The sequence below is a fragment of the Manis pentadactyla genome, chromosome 5 (genome assembly GCF_030020395.1).
Source record: "Manis pentadactyla isolate mManPen7 chromosome 5, mManPen7.hap1, whole genome shotgun sequence".
NCBI lineage: Eukaryota > Metazoa > Chordata > Mammalia > Pholidota > Manidae > Manis > Manis pentadactyla.
This window is the reverse complement of record NC_080023.1, coordinates 152,567,269-152,582,847: the sequence shown is the minus strand read 5'-3', so window position 1 is coordinate 152,582,847 and position 15,579 is coordinate 152,567,269. Positions and strand designations below refer to the sequence as shown.

The 15,579-nt window shown below is 36.6% G+C and overlaps 2 protein-coding genes across 2 annotated transcripts; one reads left to right on the top strand and one right to left on the bottom strand.

The window, feature by feature from the left end:
• The first annotated feature begins 1,037 nt into the window (after window positions 1–1,037).
• DEFB127 (defensin beta 127) lies at window positions 1,038–2,972 on the top strand. The gene is given in 4 exon segments (XM_036924547.2): window positions 1,038–1,086; window positions 2,637–2,773; window positions 2,775–2,859; window positions 2,968–2,972. Coding segments are annotated over 4 exon segments (276 nt in total).
• A 4,336-nt stretch (window positions 2,973–7,308) lies between these two features.
• Window positions 7,309–9,125, bottom strand: DEFB128 (defensin beta 128). The gene is given in 3 exon segments (XM_036924548.2): window positions 7,309–7,360; window positions 7,362–7,539; window positions 9,077–9,125. Coding segments are annotated over 3 exon segments (279 nt in total).
• Window positions 9,126–15,579: the final 6,454 nt, after the last annotated feature.

The window sequence follows — 15,579 nt, the reverse complement described above, 5'->3', positions numbered from 1 at the left end:
TAAATCTGTAAATCTGTAATTTTGCTGTTTAAATGCCTATTTAGTTGCTCTGTCCATATTTTGATCAAATTAGAGTGGGGAGGTTTTTTGTGTTTTTTTGTTTTTTTTTTATCAAGTTATCATTAATATACACTCTTATGAAGATTTCACAAGAAAATCAATTGTGGTTATTACATTGACCCTTATTATCAAGTCCCCCCCCATACCCCATTGAAATCACTGTCCTTCAGTGTAGTAAGATGGCACAGAGTCCCTATTTATCTTCTCTGAGCTACACTGTCTTACCCGTGACCCCACACACACCATGAGGTTTGTTACTGATATGTGTGATTTATTTGTATTTTGGCTTTAATCCCTTATCTAATATATGGTTTGCACATATTTTCTCAGATTCTATAGGTTGTCTTTCATTTTGTTGACTGTTTCTTTTGCTGTACAGAAAAGCCTTTTAGTTTGATGTAGTCCCACTTGTTGGTTGTTGCTTGTGATGTTTATTGGATCCATTGTTAGTCCTCCATCATTGTATATTGCTTGTCTGTGAGTAATTAAATTTATCTCAGATGTGAGGATGAAAATCAGCTACCATTTGAACTGACTGAAGTAATAGACACAACACCCAGAGATTCTAAACTTAGCTGAATGCAGTAAATAGAACAGGCTCAATTATTTATATTACCTTACTCATTCTTAGAAGTGAGTATATGTCTATCTTGACCTAGCTGGCAGACAGCCAGGGCAGAGAAAGCACAGATTCTTCTCACCAGCAGTCTACAGCCTACAGGAAGGCATCAAGTGTGATGGGAATGGAACATACTGTGTCTCTGAATTCCATGTGGGGGTGAAGTGGGTGACCTCAAATTTCCTGTGCCTGCCCACATGATGCAAAGTCCACAGGTCAGAAGTTTGGGGGCACACTTCATATCATACCATCTGTTCTGGTTCAGTGCATAAGAATCCAAGTACCTGAGGAAGGTGACTTAGTGTGCAGTTCACTGGACCAAGAGGTTTAGCTGCCACCTCTTTTGGGAAGCCTGGCCATGAGGTTTCTCCCGATCATTGCAATTCTGCTGTTCCAGAAGTCCACAGGTAATCCAGAGCTTTACATGAGTTCACTCAATCAACAATGGGATGGAGCATTTCCAAAAACCCAGGAGAATTTTATAATTCACAGTAGGAATAGACAGGGCCCGTAGGGATGGCTGAGGTCTACCCAACATCATTAGAAATTCCCTCTTCATGAGGGATTCTACCATGGTACTGTTCTTAAAAAGGAGTAGTCACAGAGCTGAAAAGAGGTCATAATTTCCTCTAGAAGGACCTCATTATATAAAGGAATGAGCCCAAAAATCTACGGATGCCCTTATTTCTTTGAATACAATTTTTACTCTGGCAGCCAGATGTATTTTCTTCCACTCCAATATATATATTTTAATTTGTTACACTATAGTGTTTGAATAATAGAAGCACAAATTTTTGAGTCAAGTTTGAGAAGCATGCCTTCAATGTCTTCTAGTTTGTCCACTTGGATAAATGGTGAAGACTCTCTGTGCCTCAGTTTTCTCAGTGCTCATGGGGCACTTTATTAAACGATATAACATTTGTAAAATATCTAGCATAAGTCTTAGTACATGATAAAAACTTAAATATTAGTTTTCTTTCCTCTTTCACAACAAGGTCTCTTATATTGTCCTTACTGTAGGAATAGTAATGGCCTGTCCCTGGCCCCCTAAACTCTAAAGAATCAAAGAATCCAAGCCTGGAGTTGGAGGCAGCTTCTTTATTCTCTGTCTTCATCCCCTGGGGTCTATTCCAGGGGATTGTACAAACCCAGAAGAAAAAATTTGATATTACTTTTATCAAATATTATTTATATTATTATTATTCAAAGTGTTTATATAATTCTTATATTATGGAAAATATTTAGGATAACTAAAGGAAAGAATATATATCAAGGTGAGCAAAAGTCTGGAACTGAACATTGGAGGAATTCCTGCCTCTGGAGGTAGAGAAAGAATGAGGAGTCACAGAAGATAAAAGAAGTCCAAGATTATTGTGATGACATAGACCAAAGGAAGATAGGCACTGACAGATATGTACAATGCTGAGAATTAAGAGGGAAAGAAGATTACTGAAGTGGGGAAAGAAAACCTGACTGGACAACAAGAATATCATTCCTCACCATGGTAGTGAGTATAGACCCAAGAGCATAATTTGACTCAGACATAAATACACAACAAATTATTCTCTCATCATTAGAAGTGGGGCAGTGGTAAGGAAATCATGTCCTGGGAGCACTCAAATGGTGGCAGATTTGCTGAGGTTCCCAGATGAAACATAGTTCCATACACCAAAATCAAGGATTCAGTTCCTTAATTTTCCCAGATAACATCTGATACTCTTGGTGGAGTCCATCAGATGTTAGATGAAAGCCCAAAATCTTGGAGGAACTGAATATAGTGATCAGTTTAGACACTGAAGTTTACCTTCTTGGAGCATCTTCCATAGGATATTATGGGTATATGCCTTTTGGATCTCCCATATTCCTAAACCCTAGAAACATTCTGTGTTTCTCTGTGACCAAAGTTGCCTTTCAATCTCAAACACTAACCTTGGCCCATTACCTTTGTGTTGCACAGTAACTAAACAACTTAAGAGATGCTGGGATGAATATATACAAGGATAATGCAGGAAAATATGCAAAATAACTGAAATACGTGAAGTACTATGTGAAAATGGGAGATACGGTTGCCTCAATATTGTGAAACTGGAAGCACGTAAAAAAAACTACACAGCCACCTCATCCAAAGCCAATGACTTATGCAATAACTTTTCCTCAAGATTATGATATAAATACGAAAAGTTATGCAAGCCCCAAGGAAATTCTACATAAATCAAGTATAATTTCTGTTCACTCCTTTCTCAACCTATTCCAAAAAACAGTTCTCTCTTCTGTTCCTTGATCCCCAGAATGACCTTAAAGCAGATTTTAATAAAGCTCATTGTCAGATTTCTGACTCATTTGTTCTTTAACCAGAGATTTAACACTCAGTATACCAAGTGATGAACTGATGGACAAACTTAGAACCTCCCATTAAAAAGGGGATACAACCAGTGATTTAAAAATCTTTAATTTGGAAGACTGAAACAAGAAACTCAGAGTAAGTTAACATGTAATTCAGAAGAGGGAAAGGTAAAGCCTAGTATTTGGGGGAAAATTCATGAGTTTAGGGTTAAAATGATGTCTTATGAAATGTGCAGGATTTTAGTAGGTGAGTATTAGTAGGAAAGGTTAGCTTGAGGTTAATTTGAGTGAACAGAATGAAATCAACAAACGGGAAGAAATTGGAAAAAAGAGCACATTTCAGGAGAGTACACATGCAGTTTATTTGGTCTAAGAATAGAGTACCCAAAGTTGAACTATGGAGAAGTATAATTTCTTTAGTTCCTGTATAAAGACAGTGAGGTAGAAATAGAGATGAATAGAATGTATTGTATGAGATTTTATTGATGTCTTGATATGCAAAATGGCATGACAACCCATGTAATAATCCCATCTAATTCTTAAAGATACACCTTTTGAATATGATTAACATGAAAAATTTCCTTTCCAACTACATTTTACACTCATTTTCCAGTTTTGTTTCTTATATCATTTCACCACTATAACATTCGCCACAACTTTGTGGCATGTGTTATCTCCTGTATTAGGGCTGGGGCAAACAATATACAAGATGAGCTGCGAGTGCTTTATAGTGACAGAAAGTAAAGAAGTATTTTAAAAATCAAAAGCCTGGTGCATGTTCATGGGACACAGGAGGCACTTTGAAAGGGCTTTGAGTGACTGAAGTTAAGAAAATTTGAGCAATAAAAAAAAATAGCATTGGATTATAACACAATATAGAAATAAATATTCATGAGTCCATACTGATATGAAGATAGATAGATAGATAGATAGATAGATAGATAGATAGATAGATAGATAGGTAGATAGATAGATATCAATGTTCCATACAGAATTCCAAGTAATTTATGTAGGTAATCCTTCATTAAGAAGGTGGATCTTCACTTCCCTTTCCCTTGAATGTGAGCTGTGCTTAGTGGCTTGATTCCAAAGAGTAGAGTATGGAAAGGAGCGAAGAGGAAACTTCACAATGAATAAACTGATAAGATCATGTTTAAGTTTTTATGGAGAGATCAGGTTGATATCATGCACACGTGATATGATACGATGAGAGTGTCACTTCACCTTTGCCATCTTCATCCCAAAAATCCATAACCCCAATCTAACAATAAGAAAAACATCAGAAAAACCCAAATTGAGTGGCATCTGTAAAATATTTGAACAATATGCCTCAAAACCATCAAATGCAGCAAAAACAAGAAATTTCTGAGAAACTGTCACAGACCAAAGGAGGATAAGGAAAAATAAGGTAATGTGATAGCCTGGATGGGTCCCTAGAACAGGAAAAGGACATTAAGGAAAAACTATCGAAGTTATAATAAGTGTAGAGCATACTTACCTGTGACAAATGCTCCATGGTAGTGTGAGATGTTAACCAGGGGAAACTGAGAGGAGTATGCAGGAGCTCTCTGTGCCATCTTTGTAAATTGTGCCCTATACACAATTTTCATGTCATACATATGAGGTCATAGGAAGCATGGGTCCACTCAAACTCATTCAGAAAATGAGGACCTATTAAAAGAAATGGTAGCACTCACTTGCATTATATCCCTCTCTTCCAACTCAGAAGACACTTCATTGGTTGATCTGATACTAACTAAGCCAAAATGGATTCTTGTATCTAATTTACTGATGGACTCATGTAGGGTAGTAGACTAATGATAATGGGCAAGACCCATCTTCACAGCATAGTGACAAAATGGACCCTCCCTAAAAATGCCTTTGGTGATTCTAAAAAAGAGGATAGAAAACTTAAAAAGAGAGGAGCTTGTCAAGTGTTACAATAAAGAAAGGACATTCTTATGTGAGCTGTTTTAAAGGCTCTGAGAATTAGGTTGAAATAGTCATGCATTAGCTTCCATGGTGCTGAAATCATTGACAAAAAATTTCTAAAATTCTAAAATTTAGTCTCATCCTTGTTTCCTAAACACTTCTCCAGGATTCTCAAAAGTCACAACTATTAAAAAGAAGGTTTTTTGTAGGTTCTTAAAATGTTAACATACCAATTTAAATATTTGTCTGTCCTCCCAGTGAAACAAGATGGTGAGGGGCACATGGAGAAACAGGAACACTGATTTATCTCAGATGAGTAAAAGTTAGCTCCACAAAAGTTATTTATTACCAATACTTCAACCAAACAATATCAGTGGATGTCACCACCAAATATTCTGTTCTGTTCTTCTGCAGAGCATTTCCTACCATCACGAACTTACTGAAATTATGTCTGGTTCATGTGGAGCTTCTTAAATATGTCCTCTTCATTTATAAGGTTTTGAATTTCACACTGCTTTTTTTCAGCTTTATTGAGGTAAAGTGACTTACAAAATTGTAAGATATTCAAAGTGTACATCATGATTTGATATATATACATTATGAAAACATTCCCCCCATTTAGTTAATTAACACATCCATCACCTCACATATTTTGGGGGGGGGGTGAGAAGATTTCATTCCTATTCTCTTAGCAAATTTCAATTATATAATAGTGTTATCACCTATACTCACTATATTTTACATTAGAGCCTCAGATATTATGGTCTTACAGCAAAAGTTTATAAATATCATGCTATTGAAACAAAGAGAATATGCAACGCTTTCAAAGATCCTAACAGTAATATATGTCTAAAAATTATGTCAACTGGATGTCAAACTGCTACTAAAAAAGGAGTTGGAGCAAGCACACTAAATGAACTTCAAATGATGTACAGGTATCCCCTGCTTTCTGAAAGTTATGTAGGCCACTTCACTTTTACAAAACACCTATATTTGTACCTGTTTTTTCTAACTGAAAGAAATCCAAAGAGGATCTCCACTTTTATGAAAAAAGGCAAAAAGCAAAAATAGCGTTCACTGTTTATTTTGCAGTAAGTCATTATAGAGTGATCCCGGGAAACTCCTTCCCAGGGAACAACGTTCAGCATCTCAGCATCAATCCATCATAGCTTTGAATTGTGTCTGTGAGTATCTGTGCATTATCTAGATTTACTTTGTGCATCTGTTAAAATTTGTGTCCTAAGATATCAAAGAAAGCCTGAGAGGTTATTTTTGGGTCTGGGAATGCTTAAAATATTTTCCACATAAATTAATAATTGCTTCCTCAATTTATGCCATTTGCTTATGAAAGATTTCATAGGACTTAGAGGATATTAATTATGCTAAGTAAAATAATGCAGGCAGAGAAAGATAAATACCATACAATTTCACTTATTTGTGGAATGTAAAAACAAAATGAACAAAATAGCAGTAGACTCATAGACACTAAGAAGTGACTACTGGTTACCAAGGGGGAAGGATTCGGGTGGGTGGATAGGGAGGGTTAGGGGGATAAAGAGGCACAAAATCTCAATCATAATATAAGTTGGTCATGGGGATGGATATAGCATGGAGAATATAGCCAATGATCCTATAACATCTTCTATGTTGACAGATAGTAACACACTAGTGGAGGCATGGATTTAATAATATGGGTAACTGTTGAACCACTGCGTTGTATATTTGAAATGAATGTAAGGTTGTATATCAACAATACTTCAATTTAAAAAAAAGAAAGATCTTATAGGAACACCCTACTTTCAGATAACAAGGGAAACTTGTATTCGACTTATCATGAGCTGTCATCACTCCTCATTAAATCTGCCCCCAAAAATGTTATGAAAATGTTCAAATATTTTGCCTTCCTCTAATGAATTCTTGGTTGTTAGCAAAACCCTCTGTATTCATCTCCACACATTGGAAGCTGGGACATTCATATCTGCTTAGACCTAAGAAACTTCATTATGTGAAGTGTTCCACTTTTTAGAGGAGTAATACCTGAAATGTTATGAAATATTACCTTGCATAGCAAGTGGAGGGAATAACTTCCACCTCTACCAACACGTTCACTTCAGCTCTGCATCTCTCATCTCACAAGTATAATGCCTGGAACATGATAACTATTCATTTATCTTCGAAGTGTTCAAAAAAGAGAGTGAATACACGAATAAATTAATCCAGGGAAAAGCATAAAACTTTATTATGTGGAGAATCAAATTTACAGAAAGAAGTGGATAAATCTCTGCCCCAGCCTGTTGGATTAGATGGCGCTTTTGATGTGCAAAGAGTGGGGACCAGTGGAGCAAGCACTTGATTTATGGTTGGGCTGTGAGAAGTGTGGTGGTGGATAAAATAATATAGTCCATTCCCATCAGACTGTATTGGAGATGGAGGTAGCTCTTGAGCACCCAGGTATTTACTGTTCTCTTCCTTAACACAGCATAACTTCCCCTTTAGACATGCTATTTCATATGCTTCCCCCATTTCACATTTCTTCCTGCAGTAGCCTTTTACATTACTGAAGCATTTTTTTGGTCGTGCCGTATCTGTGCCCAGGAAACAACATTGAACCCAGATTAGTACCTGAAGCAGAATGGAAGAGGTGCATAGTTCCCCACAAACTACAGCCTCCCATGGTCCCAAAGTGAACCTTAGGCTGGTAAGAGAATACTCAGAGCCTCTTCCTTGAAAATTATCCCAAATTAAGGATATCTAAAACCCCAGGCTTCTAGCCAATACCCAGTTGGCTCTGAGAACATTAGAATTTACATCACGGGAGAGAAGAGAGAGCTCAGTTCATGGTCATCCACAGAGCTATGCCCCACCCCAGGATGCTGGCAAATGTGACTCTGTCTTCCCTGCTCCAAAGTCAGCACTCCCTCAGCCCTACTCTGGTCCAGTGTCCCCAGTCACCATGGCACCCTTGTCACCTTAATAACTTGTCACCATGGCAAAATTCAGAGTATAATTAACTTTTAAAAGAGTCCCAGAGACAGCAATTTTTAAGCAAACAGTGTGATTGGGTATCACATTCAGTGACATGGGTAGCAGATATCTCCCTTTGCCGAGCCATCATGAGTCTCAGCAATATATGATGTTAGGAACTCCTTCCCTTATTCAGCCTCAATGACTTCTCCATAACCTTGCTTCTCTCTCTCTCTCCTCTCTCACTCCCTTCCCATCCACCCCTCTCTCCTTGCCTGTCTCTCCCTCTCTCCCCCACCCTCCCTTCCCTTCAATCTCTCTCCTCCATTAGATCCCAGATAAATGTGTCACCAAAAGATCAAATTCAATTCCATGTATACATATCTCCCTAGAGATCCAAACTGTCACCTATTCAGAGTATTGCATTGAGAACCCAAGTCTGTTTGCAATTCTTTATTTGCCCCTGTACACAAATGTGGCCAATCCCATGCAATAAAGATGGAGAACAAAGACATGGTTCTCTCTATCCTAAATTCCAGAACCAGGAAGTATCTTTGCAAGTTAGAAAATTATTTTTAGGGCCACAAAAAGATAATATCTTCCTATAGCAGCAAGACAGAAGGAAACCCTCACTGGTAGAGCTCCTACCATTAATTTGGTGCTTCACATTTGCAAATTCATGTGATCCTCACATGAAATACATTCATTATGAAATCAAGTCATCATACTGATAAATGAGAAAGAGAATAATTCAAAAGATCAATTCATACAACTAGTCAATAACTGAGATATATTTTAACCTCACATCTACATGATTCCAAAGCTTGTGCTGTTCTCATTACTGTTGTAGTATAGGCTGAAAATGAATTTGAATGGAAAAAGTGATGGCCAGTTTCCTGGATGAAAACTATGTTAAATATTATAAAGATAATTCTAAATGATACGTTCATTCCTACCTTTGGAAAGGACCTCTAAGAATGCAGCCCTGATCTCTTCTTATCTCTCTGGATACTCTAAGACACAGACTCAAGTCAGGCACAGACTCAAATGGGTACCTTTGATGATATTGGCAAGATCTCAACAATCTTGAAGACCCTGACCCCATTCCTATGGACGGTAATATCTCCTAGAATTTCATGGTACATTTGGACAAGTTACCTGTGGGTTCCTCAAGCAGCAGAATAATGAGAACCAGAAAGAGCTTCATGTTTACAGATTTCCCAAGAGAAACAAGCAGCAGGATTTCTTTGTCCACTGATCTGTGTCACACAGCATCTTTCACAGTGAGACAGTTTTTGCTGCTATCAGCATTCTGAGCTCTCATTTTAACCCACGAGGACAGACAGGAAATCCAAGTCCACCCCCAACTTCATCCCCAAATATGGAGTTCAACATTAAGAAAGATCACATCACATCACACCTACTCCTACTCCCTCAGGATGTGAGCTCCCAGAGAACAGGAAAAATGATTTCTCCACCTGGGCTGCCAGCCCATTTGGGTCAAGGTTGGTTGGTCTTATGCCCTGGCATGCGACAGTCCTAGTTTATGCCTGTTGTTCTAGTGTTTCATTCAACTACTGCCACCTTTTACTCATGGAAGTAACCCATTTGGAAGATTGAGTAAATCATTAAAGTAGAACACAAAAGCATATACAATTATAATTTTTTAATGTATTAAACTTCCAGAAAACCATCAAGGAGTAAGACTGCTTTTAGGTTTGACTAGATAAATTAACATTATTTCAGTTTCCCACAAAATCTTACCCATCCAGTATAGCTAAATTCTACAACTGAAGTCTTTTAAAAGATCAGATCCCTTTGGCATAATGTTCAACTCGTTATTATCTGGCCCCAGCTCACCTCTCCTAGGGCATTTTATGGAACCACTTATGTTTCTGCCAAACTAATGTAGGTACCTCTACCCAACCTGTTACTTCCACAACCTGTTTCTTTGCACATTTAAATCCCCCTTCACAAATCACATTATGGTCCCCCATCCCATCCATGTAATTGGCCCTGCTGAGCTCCTAATTTTTCTTCAAAACCAACTTGAATCATCTTCACATAAGTGAAAGTCTCCCTGACCTAACCCAATAGAGCTAGAAACCCCCCTTCTTTGTGCCACCACTGCATCTTGAACATATTTTTGTTGGTGGTCACACCATGTTGTGTTCCAATTATTTGGGTATCTGCAATAATCTATGAGCCCCTCAAGAAGAGGCCTCTGGTTTTGTTTACTTTGGAGTTCTTAATATACAGCAAAAAATTCATGCTATTTCCTCCATATATAGTTACAGAATGAATGATTTCAAAGTACTGAACAAATTATTGCTCAATAAAACACTCCAAGAGAGTAATAAAGTTAAGATGCTTCCTAAAGAATGCTGTTTAACTCATGTTACAGTTTCTGCACCCCAAACCTTGGATTTACAATCATCCAATCTTTCTGTGACAGTACCTGGAAGAATTTTGGAATTTGTGAAGGCTGTATAAATATTTGTTGATGAAGACTAGACCTCTATCACAATATAGGGTTAGGGTTAAGGTTAAGGTTAGGAATGAGCATTGTGTATAGCTTATTATGTTACCAGTACCTAGAATGAATTAGGTTTGTCAAGGAGGAGGGAGTGCCAATGCTGCTGATATGTCAAGATGAAGAATGAGAACTGGTCAGTGGCCCCACCAAATGTGCACTAGCCCCACCAGTATCTGCTTGGTCTCAACTCATTTCTCAGCTCCATGACCTCTTAATGTGTGCCTACTAGATGACAAGTACATTTTCTATTCATTGTTTACTTTAATCCATATAAGAATGCTGAAGTAGATATTAATATCTCTCTTTTTCAAATTGAAAAACCATAATTTAGGAATTGGCAATGTGCCCAATGTCAAACGGCTAGTCAGGTATGAGCTAGATCAACACAGGTTTGCATGAACCTAAAAGTAAAGGGCTAAGCCACAGTGCTAACTTGCCTCTCTAGCTATATCCTTTATGACATTCTTTGGAAGATTGAAGACAAAATATTCAAACACAAGACATTGCTTCATTCACAAAATTTATTGGTCATGCACTTGGCTGGACATCTCCCCCTGTCCACCTCCTTATATCGTAATAACTATGCAGAGAGTAGCATATAAAGAGAGAATTCATATTTCTGATTTCCACAGATGACATCATTACAAACTGGGAGCAACATTGCCAGCCTTCTTCAACAGATTCATAAGTGTGTTTTTTGTCAACTCTGTCATCTGTGTCAACCCTTTAGTATCAAAGAGTCTTTAAGCAATCTTGGCTGGACATCAGAGCACGCAGTCTCCTCGTTTTCAAAGCCGTTTATGGCTAAGCAATAGATTTTCCCTTGAGTAGGCTGGCATGGATAATGAAATGTTGCTTTTTAGTTACAGTCATTAAAAAAATCACCCATGAACATTTTTAATGCATCTCCCACTGATACACAGTAGTACAAATTGCTTTTAAGATATACATGAACTTTAAATGTGTTTCCTTTTTTAGAAATATTCTGTGAATTCTACTTAAGGTGTTATCTTTCCAAACTGTTAGACAGGCTGAATTTGGGCAAGAAATAGGATTACTAATTCCCTCTTAAAAAGACTGGAGGAAGAGGGGGTTAAGGCAAGATTATTTTGTTGTTCTTTGTTTAGGAATGAGAGGAATTTAACATTTCAAAGAGACAAGTAAACAAAAAGGAGAAAATAAAAACCCATAATCTCACATCTCTCTGTTTATATTAATATTTAGCTTTCTAAATATTCTGTCTCAAAAGTAATTCATTCTGAAAATCAGCTAAGATACAAGATAAAGCAAAGTGAGCTTTCTTGCTTTTCATCCACTCAGTTTAAAATAAAGTCTGCTAATCAACACTACCTGAGCACACACACTCATACACATATAAAGTCTACATTCATCCTTTCAATTCAAGAAAGAGGCCTGTTGGCAAGACATACACCAATGAAGAAGAATTCCACATAAGTTGCCTTTACTAATCTACCTTTATGTCTAAATATATATCACCAGATATACAGAATATATATATATAAATATGTATCACTAGTTTTAGAAAAATAAACAATAGAGAAGGGCTTAAATGAACAATAAGAATAAATTATCTCAAATGAAATAAAGCTAATACTGAGGACAGAAGAAGATCTTTAAAAATGATAAGAGTGGGGACTCTCTTGTCCCCTCCTGGCGTGAGCCGGGAGCTCTGTCCTTTCACTGTAGCTCTAAATAAAAGCCTGTACCTTGCTCTCCTAAAAAAATAAAAAATAAAAAATAAATGATAAGAGTGACACATTTGACTACATACTTGCCTAAGATCTTCATAACAAAATGAGTACAGGGTAAGGTGCAGGCCAGTATAAGAGTGAAAGACAATCACAGTACAATAAAATCTGTAAATGAATTATATACCATGAAAGAATTAATATCCAAAATACACAAAGAATATTTATAAGTAAGAAAATGACTAATAACCTTCTAGAAAATAGGCGAACAATATCACAGTAACAAAATATGTAAGCACCTCTTTCAGAAAGTTGATATAAATTCAGAAATAGAATATTTCTTTAAAGGGAATCTACTTTGAATCCACAAATGGTCTCACAAAATGATTTATTAGGGTAAGACTGAGGGACCCAATTAGGGTTGCAATTTGCTACATGACTATTCTTTCTCATTCCACTGCATTCCTGAGATCCAAATATACTAGGAATGTGTCATATGTTAGAAATGCATATTTGGATGATAATTATAAAACAATACACAAAACCAGAAAAATGTTTAGGGTGAGAATTAATACTCAATCACAAATTATATTTCCTTAAACACTAAAGATGTAAGTGAATTAACTTTAAGTATGCTATTTGACTATTGCCCTCCTTTTTCTTTTTCCAGAACTATTAAAAGATTAAAGTATTTGAAATAAGCAATGTCATGGTTTTGTCTCTCTGCTGCAGTGTGTTTCAGATCACTTTATAAAATCAAAGTGAATATGAAGTTTTATTTATTTTGGCTCTTTTTTGATAGTTAAATAATACCATGATAGGTGGATCTAAATAAACTAAAAGAGGTAGCATCTCTTTTAGCACCTCTTTTAAAAGAGGTAATTTGATGCTGAACTACATAGCATGCCAAAATGAGAACTTTCTCCAAGTGAGACGTGTGTGTGTGTGTGTGTGTGAGAGAGAGAGTGTGTGTAGAGCTGCCCATGTCTGCCTGATACCTCCATTCTTTTGTTGATGAAAATTTTCAAAGGTTGGTAGTACACTAGATAAAAAAGATCATTTGTTAGTAATGACAAATAAATGATTTAATTCATAATCAGTCAATCTGGTTTCAGCAGATTGGCCTTATATGTCTCCAATAATAATTAAGGATTGAAAAACTTAAAGTGATTGTTTTTTTTTAAACTAAGCTCAAAGCATCTTGGGTGACTCAAATTGACTCTGCTTCTGGTAAGGCCTGAAGAGAAAATTACACGAGTCCATGATGGGTAGGCTGTGCCAAGGTCTAGATGGTCTAAATATCCTTGCATTTCGGATTCTAGTTTAAGATAAACATGAAGAAATCAGACTTGTCAATCAACAAATAACATACCAGATGACTTCATATTTCAGCCTCTATATATCTAAACCCAAGTTGATCTCAGCTAAATATTTCTCTTCTTCCTTAACCAAAAGCTTATATCAGTAAAAACAAATACATAGAGCTTCCTTAATTTATGATGGGTTACATCCTGATAAACCCATCCTAAGTTGGAAATATCATGTCCAAAGTGCATTTAATATACCTAACCTACTGAACATCATAGCTTAGCCCAGTGTACCTTAAAAATGCTCGGAACACTTACATTAGCCTATAATTGGATAAATCATCTAACACAAAGCCTACTTTAGAGTATTGAATATCTCATAAAATTTATTGAATACTGTTTTAAAAGCGAAAAAACAGAAAGCTTTTTTTATGGGTCCAGAATGGTTGTACGTGTATTATTGTTTACCCTCCTGATTGTATGGCTGTCTGGGAGCTATGGCTCACTGCCACTGCCCAGCATCACAAGAGAATATAGTACTGCACATTGCTTTCCCAGGAAAAAATTAAAATTCAAAATTCAAAGTACGGTGTCTACTGAATGTGTATCATTTTCTCACCAGTTGTAAAGTCAAAAAATCATAAGTTGAAACAGCATAAGTTGGGGACCATCTATATGACCAATTTTGAGCCAATTTTAAAGGTAGAAAAAACAAAGTATGTTGATAATATTTATGGTAAGCAGAATAACAGTCCTCTAAAGATGTCCATATTCTAATCCTCAGAGCCCGTGAATATGCTACATCACATTGCAAGGGAAAACCAAAGATGTGGATGGAATTAAGGTTGCTAATCAGCTGACCTTAAAATAAAGAGATTATCTTGGATTATCTGGGCACATCCAATGTAATAACAAGGATCATTTAAATATGGAAGGGCTAGGATAGTCAGTGTGAGAGGAAGATTTGACAATGCTACATGGCTATCTTTAAAGGTGGAGGGGAGGCCATGAACCAAAGAATCCAATCCTCTAGAAGATGGGAAAAGAAAAGGGGAGACTTCCCCTACAACTCCCAAAAGCAATGTAGTCCTGCTAACACCTTGCTTTTAGCCCAGTGAAACCCATTTCAGACTTACATATGACCTTCTGAACTGTAAGATGGTAAATTTGTGTAATTTTAAGCCACTAGATTTGTAACACATAGTTTTTTACAGCAGCAATAACAAACTAACACAGTATTCACTCTCCTGTCAAGATGTCAGCATTCCTTACAGTGATCTAGAATAATTCCGCAAGCTGGCGGTGACATAATAAAGCATTTAGAGGCAGACACTCTGCCAATAAGCTTCCAAACCTGAACAGACACTTTATTCACAAAGGGTAATTGGTATCTTCTAGCCCAGAAAGTAAACCCCATAATAACTCAGTTGCAGATATTCTTCTCTGAGAGTTTCCCAAGGTTCTAAAATCTAAACCAGAGATACATTTTATCCTTTGATAGGACACTCCAGAGATTTCTCAGAGGCCAACATTCAGCCAGTTACCAAGTAAAGAAAAGCTGTGTCCTCAGAACTCCACACACATCTTCAGATGTCCAGAAAAATGAAGAAAAAACTTTTTTCTATCAAAATAATTCTGGCATAAAAATATTATTTTGAAAACCCATCTATGAGAGAAAACTGGATATTTAGGTAAAGGCTCAACAAAATACCTACCTCATCTAGAGTTACTCCTGATTGTTTTAGTATGAAACAATAGTTACAGATAATTATAAAATTTTGGAAGCAATAAAATTGATATACCTCAGAAACTATAGATAAACATTCAGGTTAGTCAAAATTATATTCTTAATCTAATTTCCTTCATATCAGACAGGAGGCAACATAAGATATTAGGCATATTTTTCCCAGTTGAAATATTCTACTTAACATTCTTGCAGCCCTTGCAAAACCCACTGCAGTCATGTTTCTTTTCACTTTTCTTCAACCATAAACCCCTTGAATGGCTAGTCCCAGTTTTTATTGTCCTCCATTAAAGTGCCAAATCCAAGTATTCTGGATTTCAAGTACCACCTAGTGGCCAAAGCAAATCACAAATCATCTGTCTAGA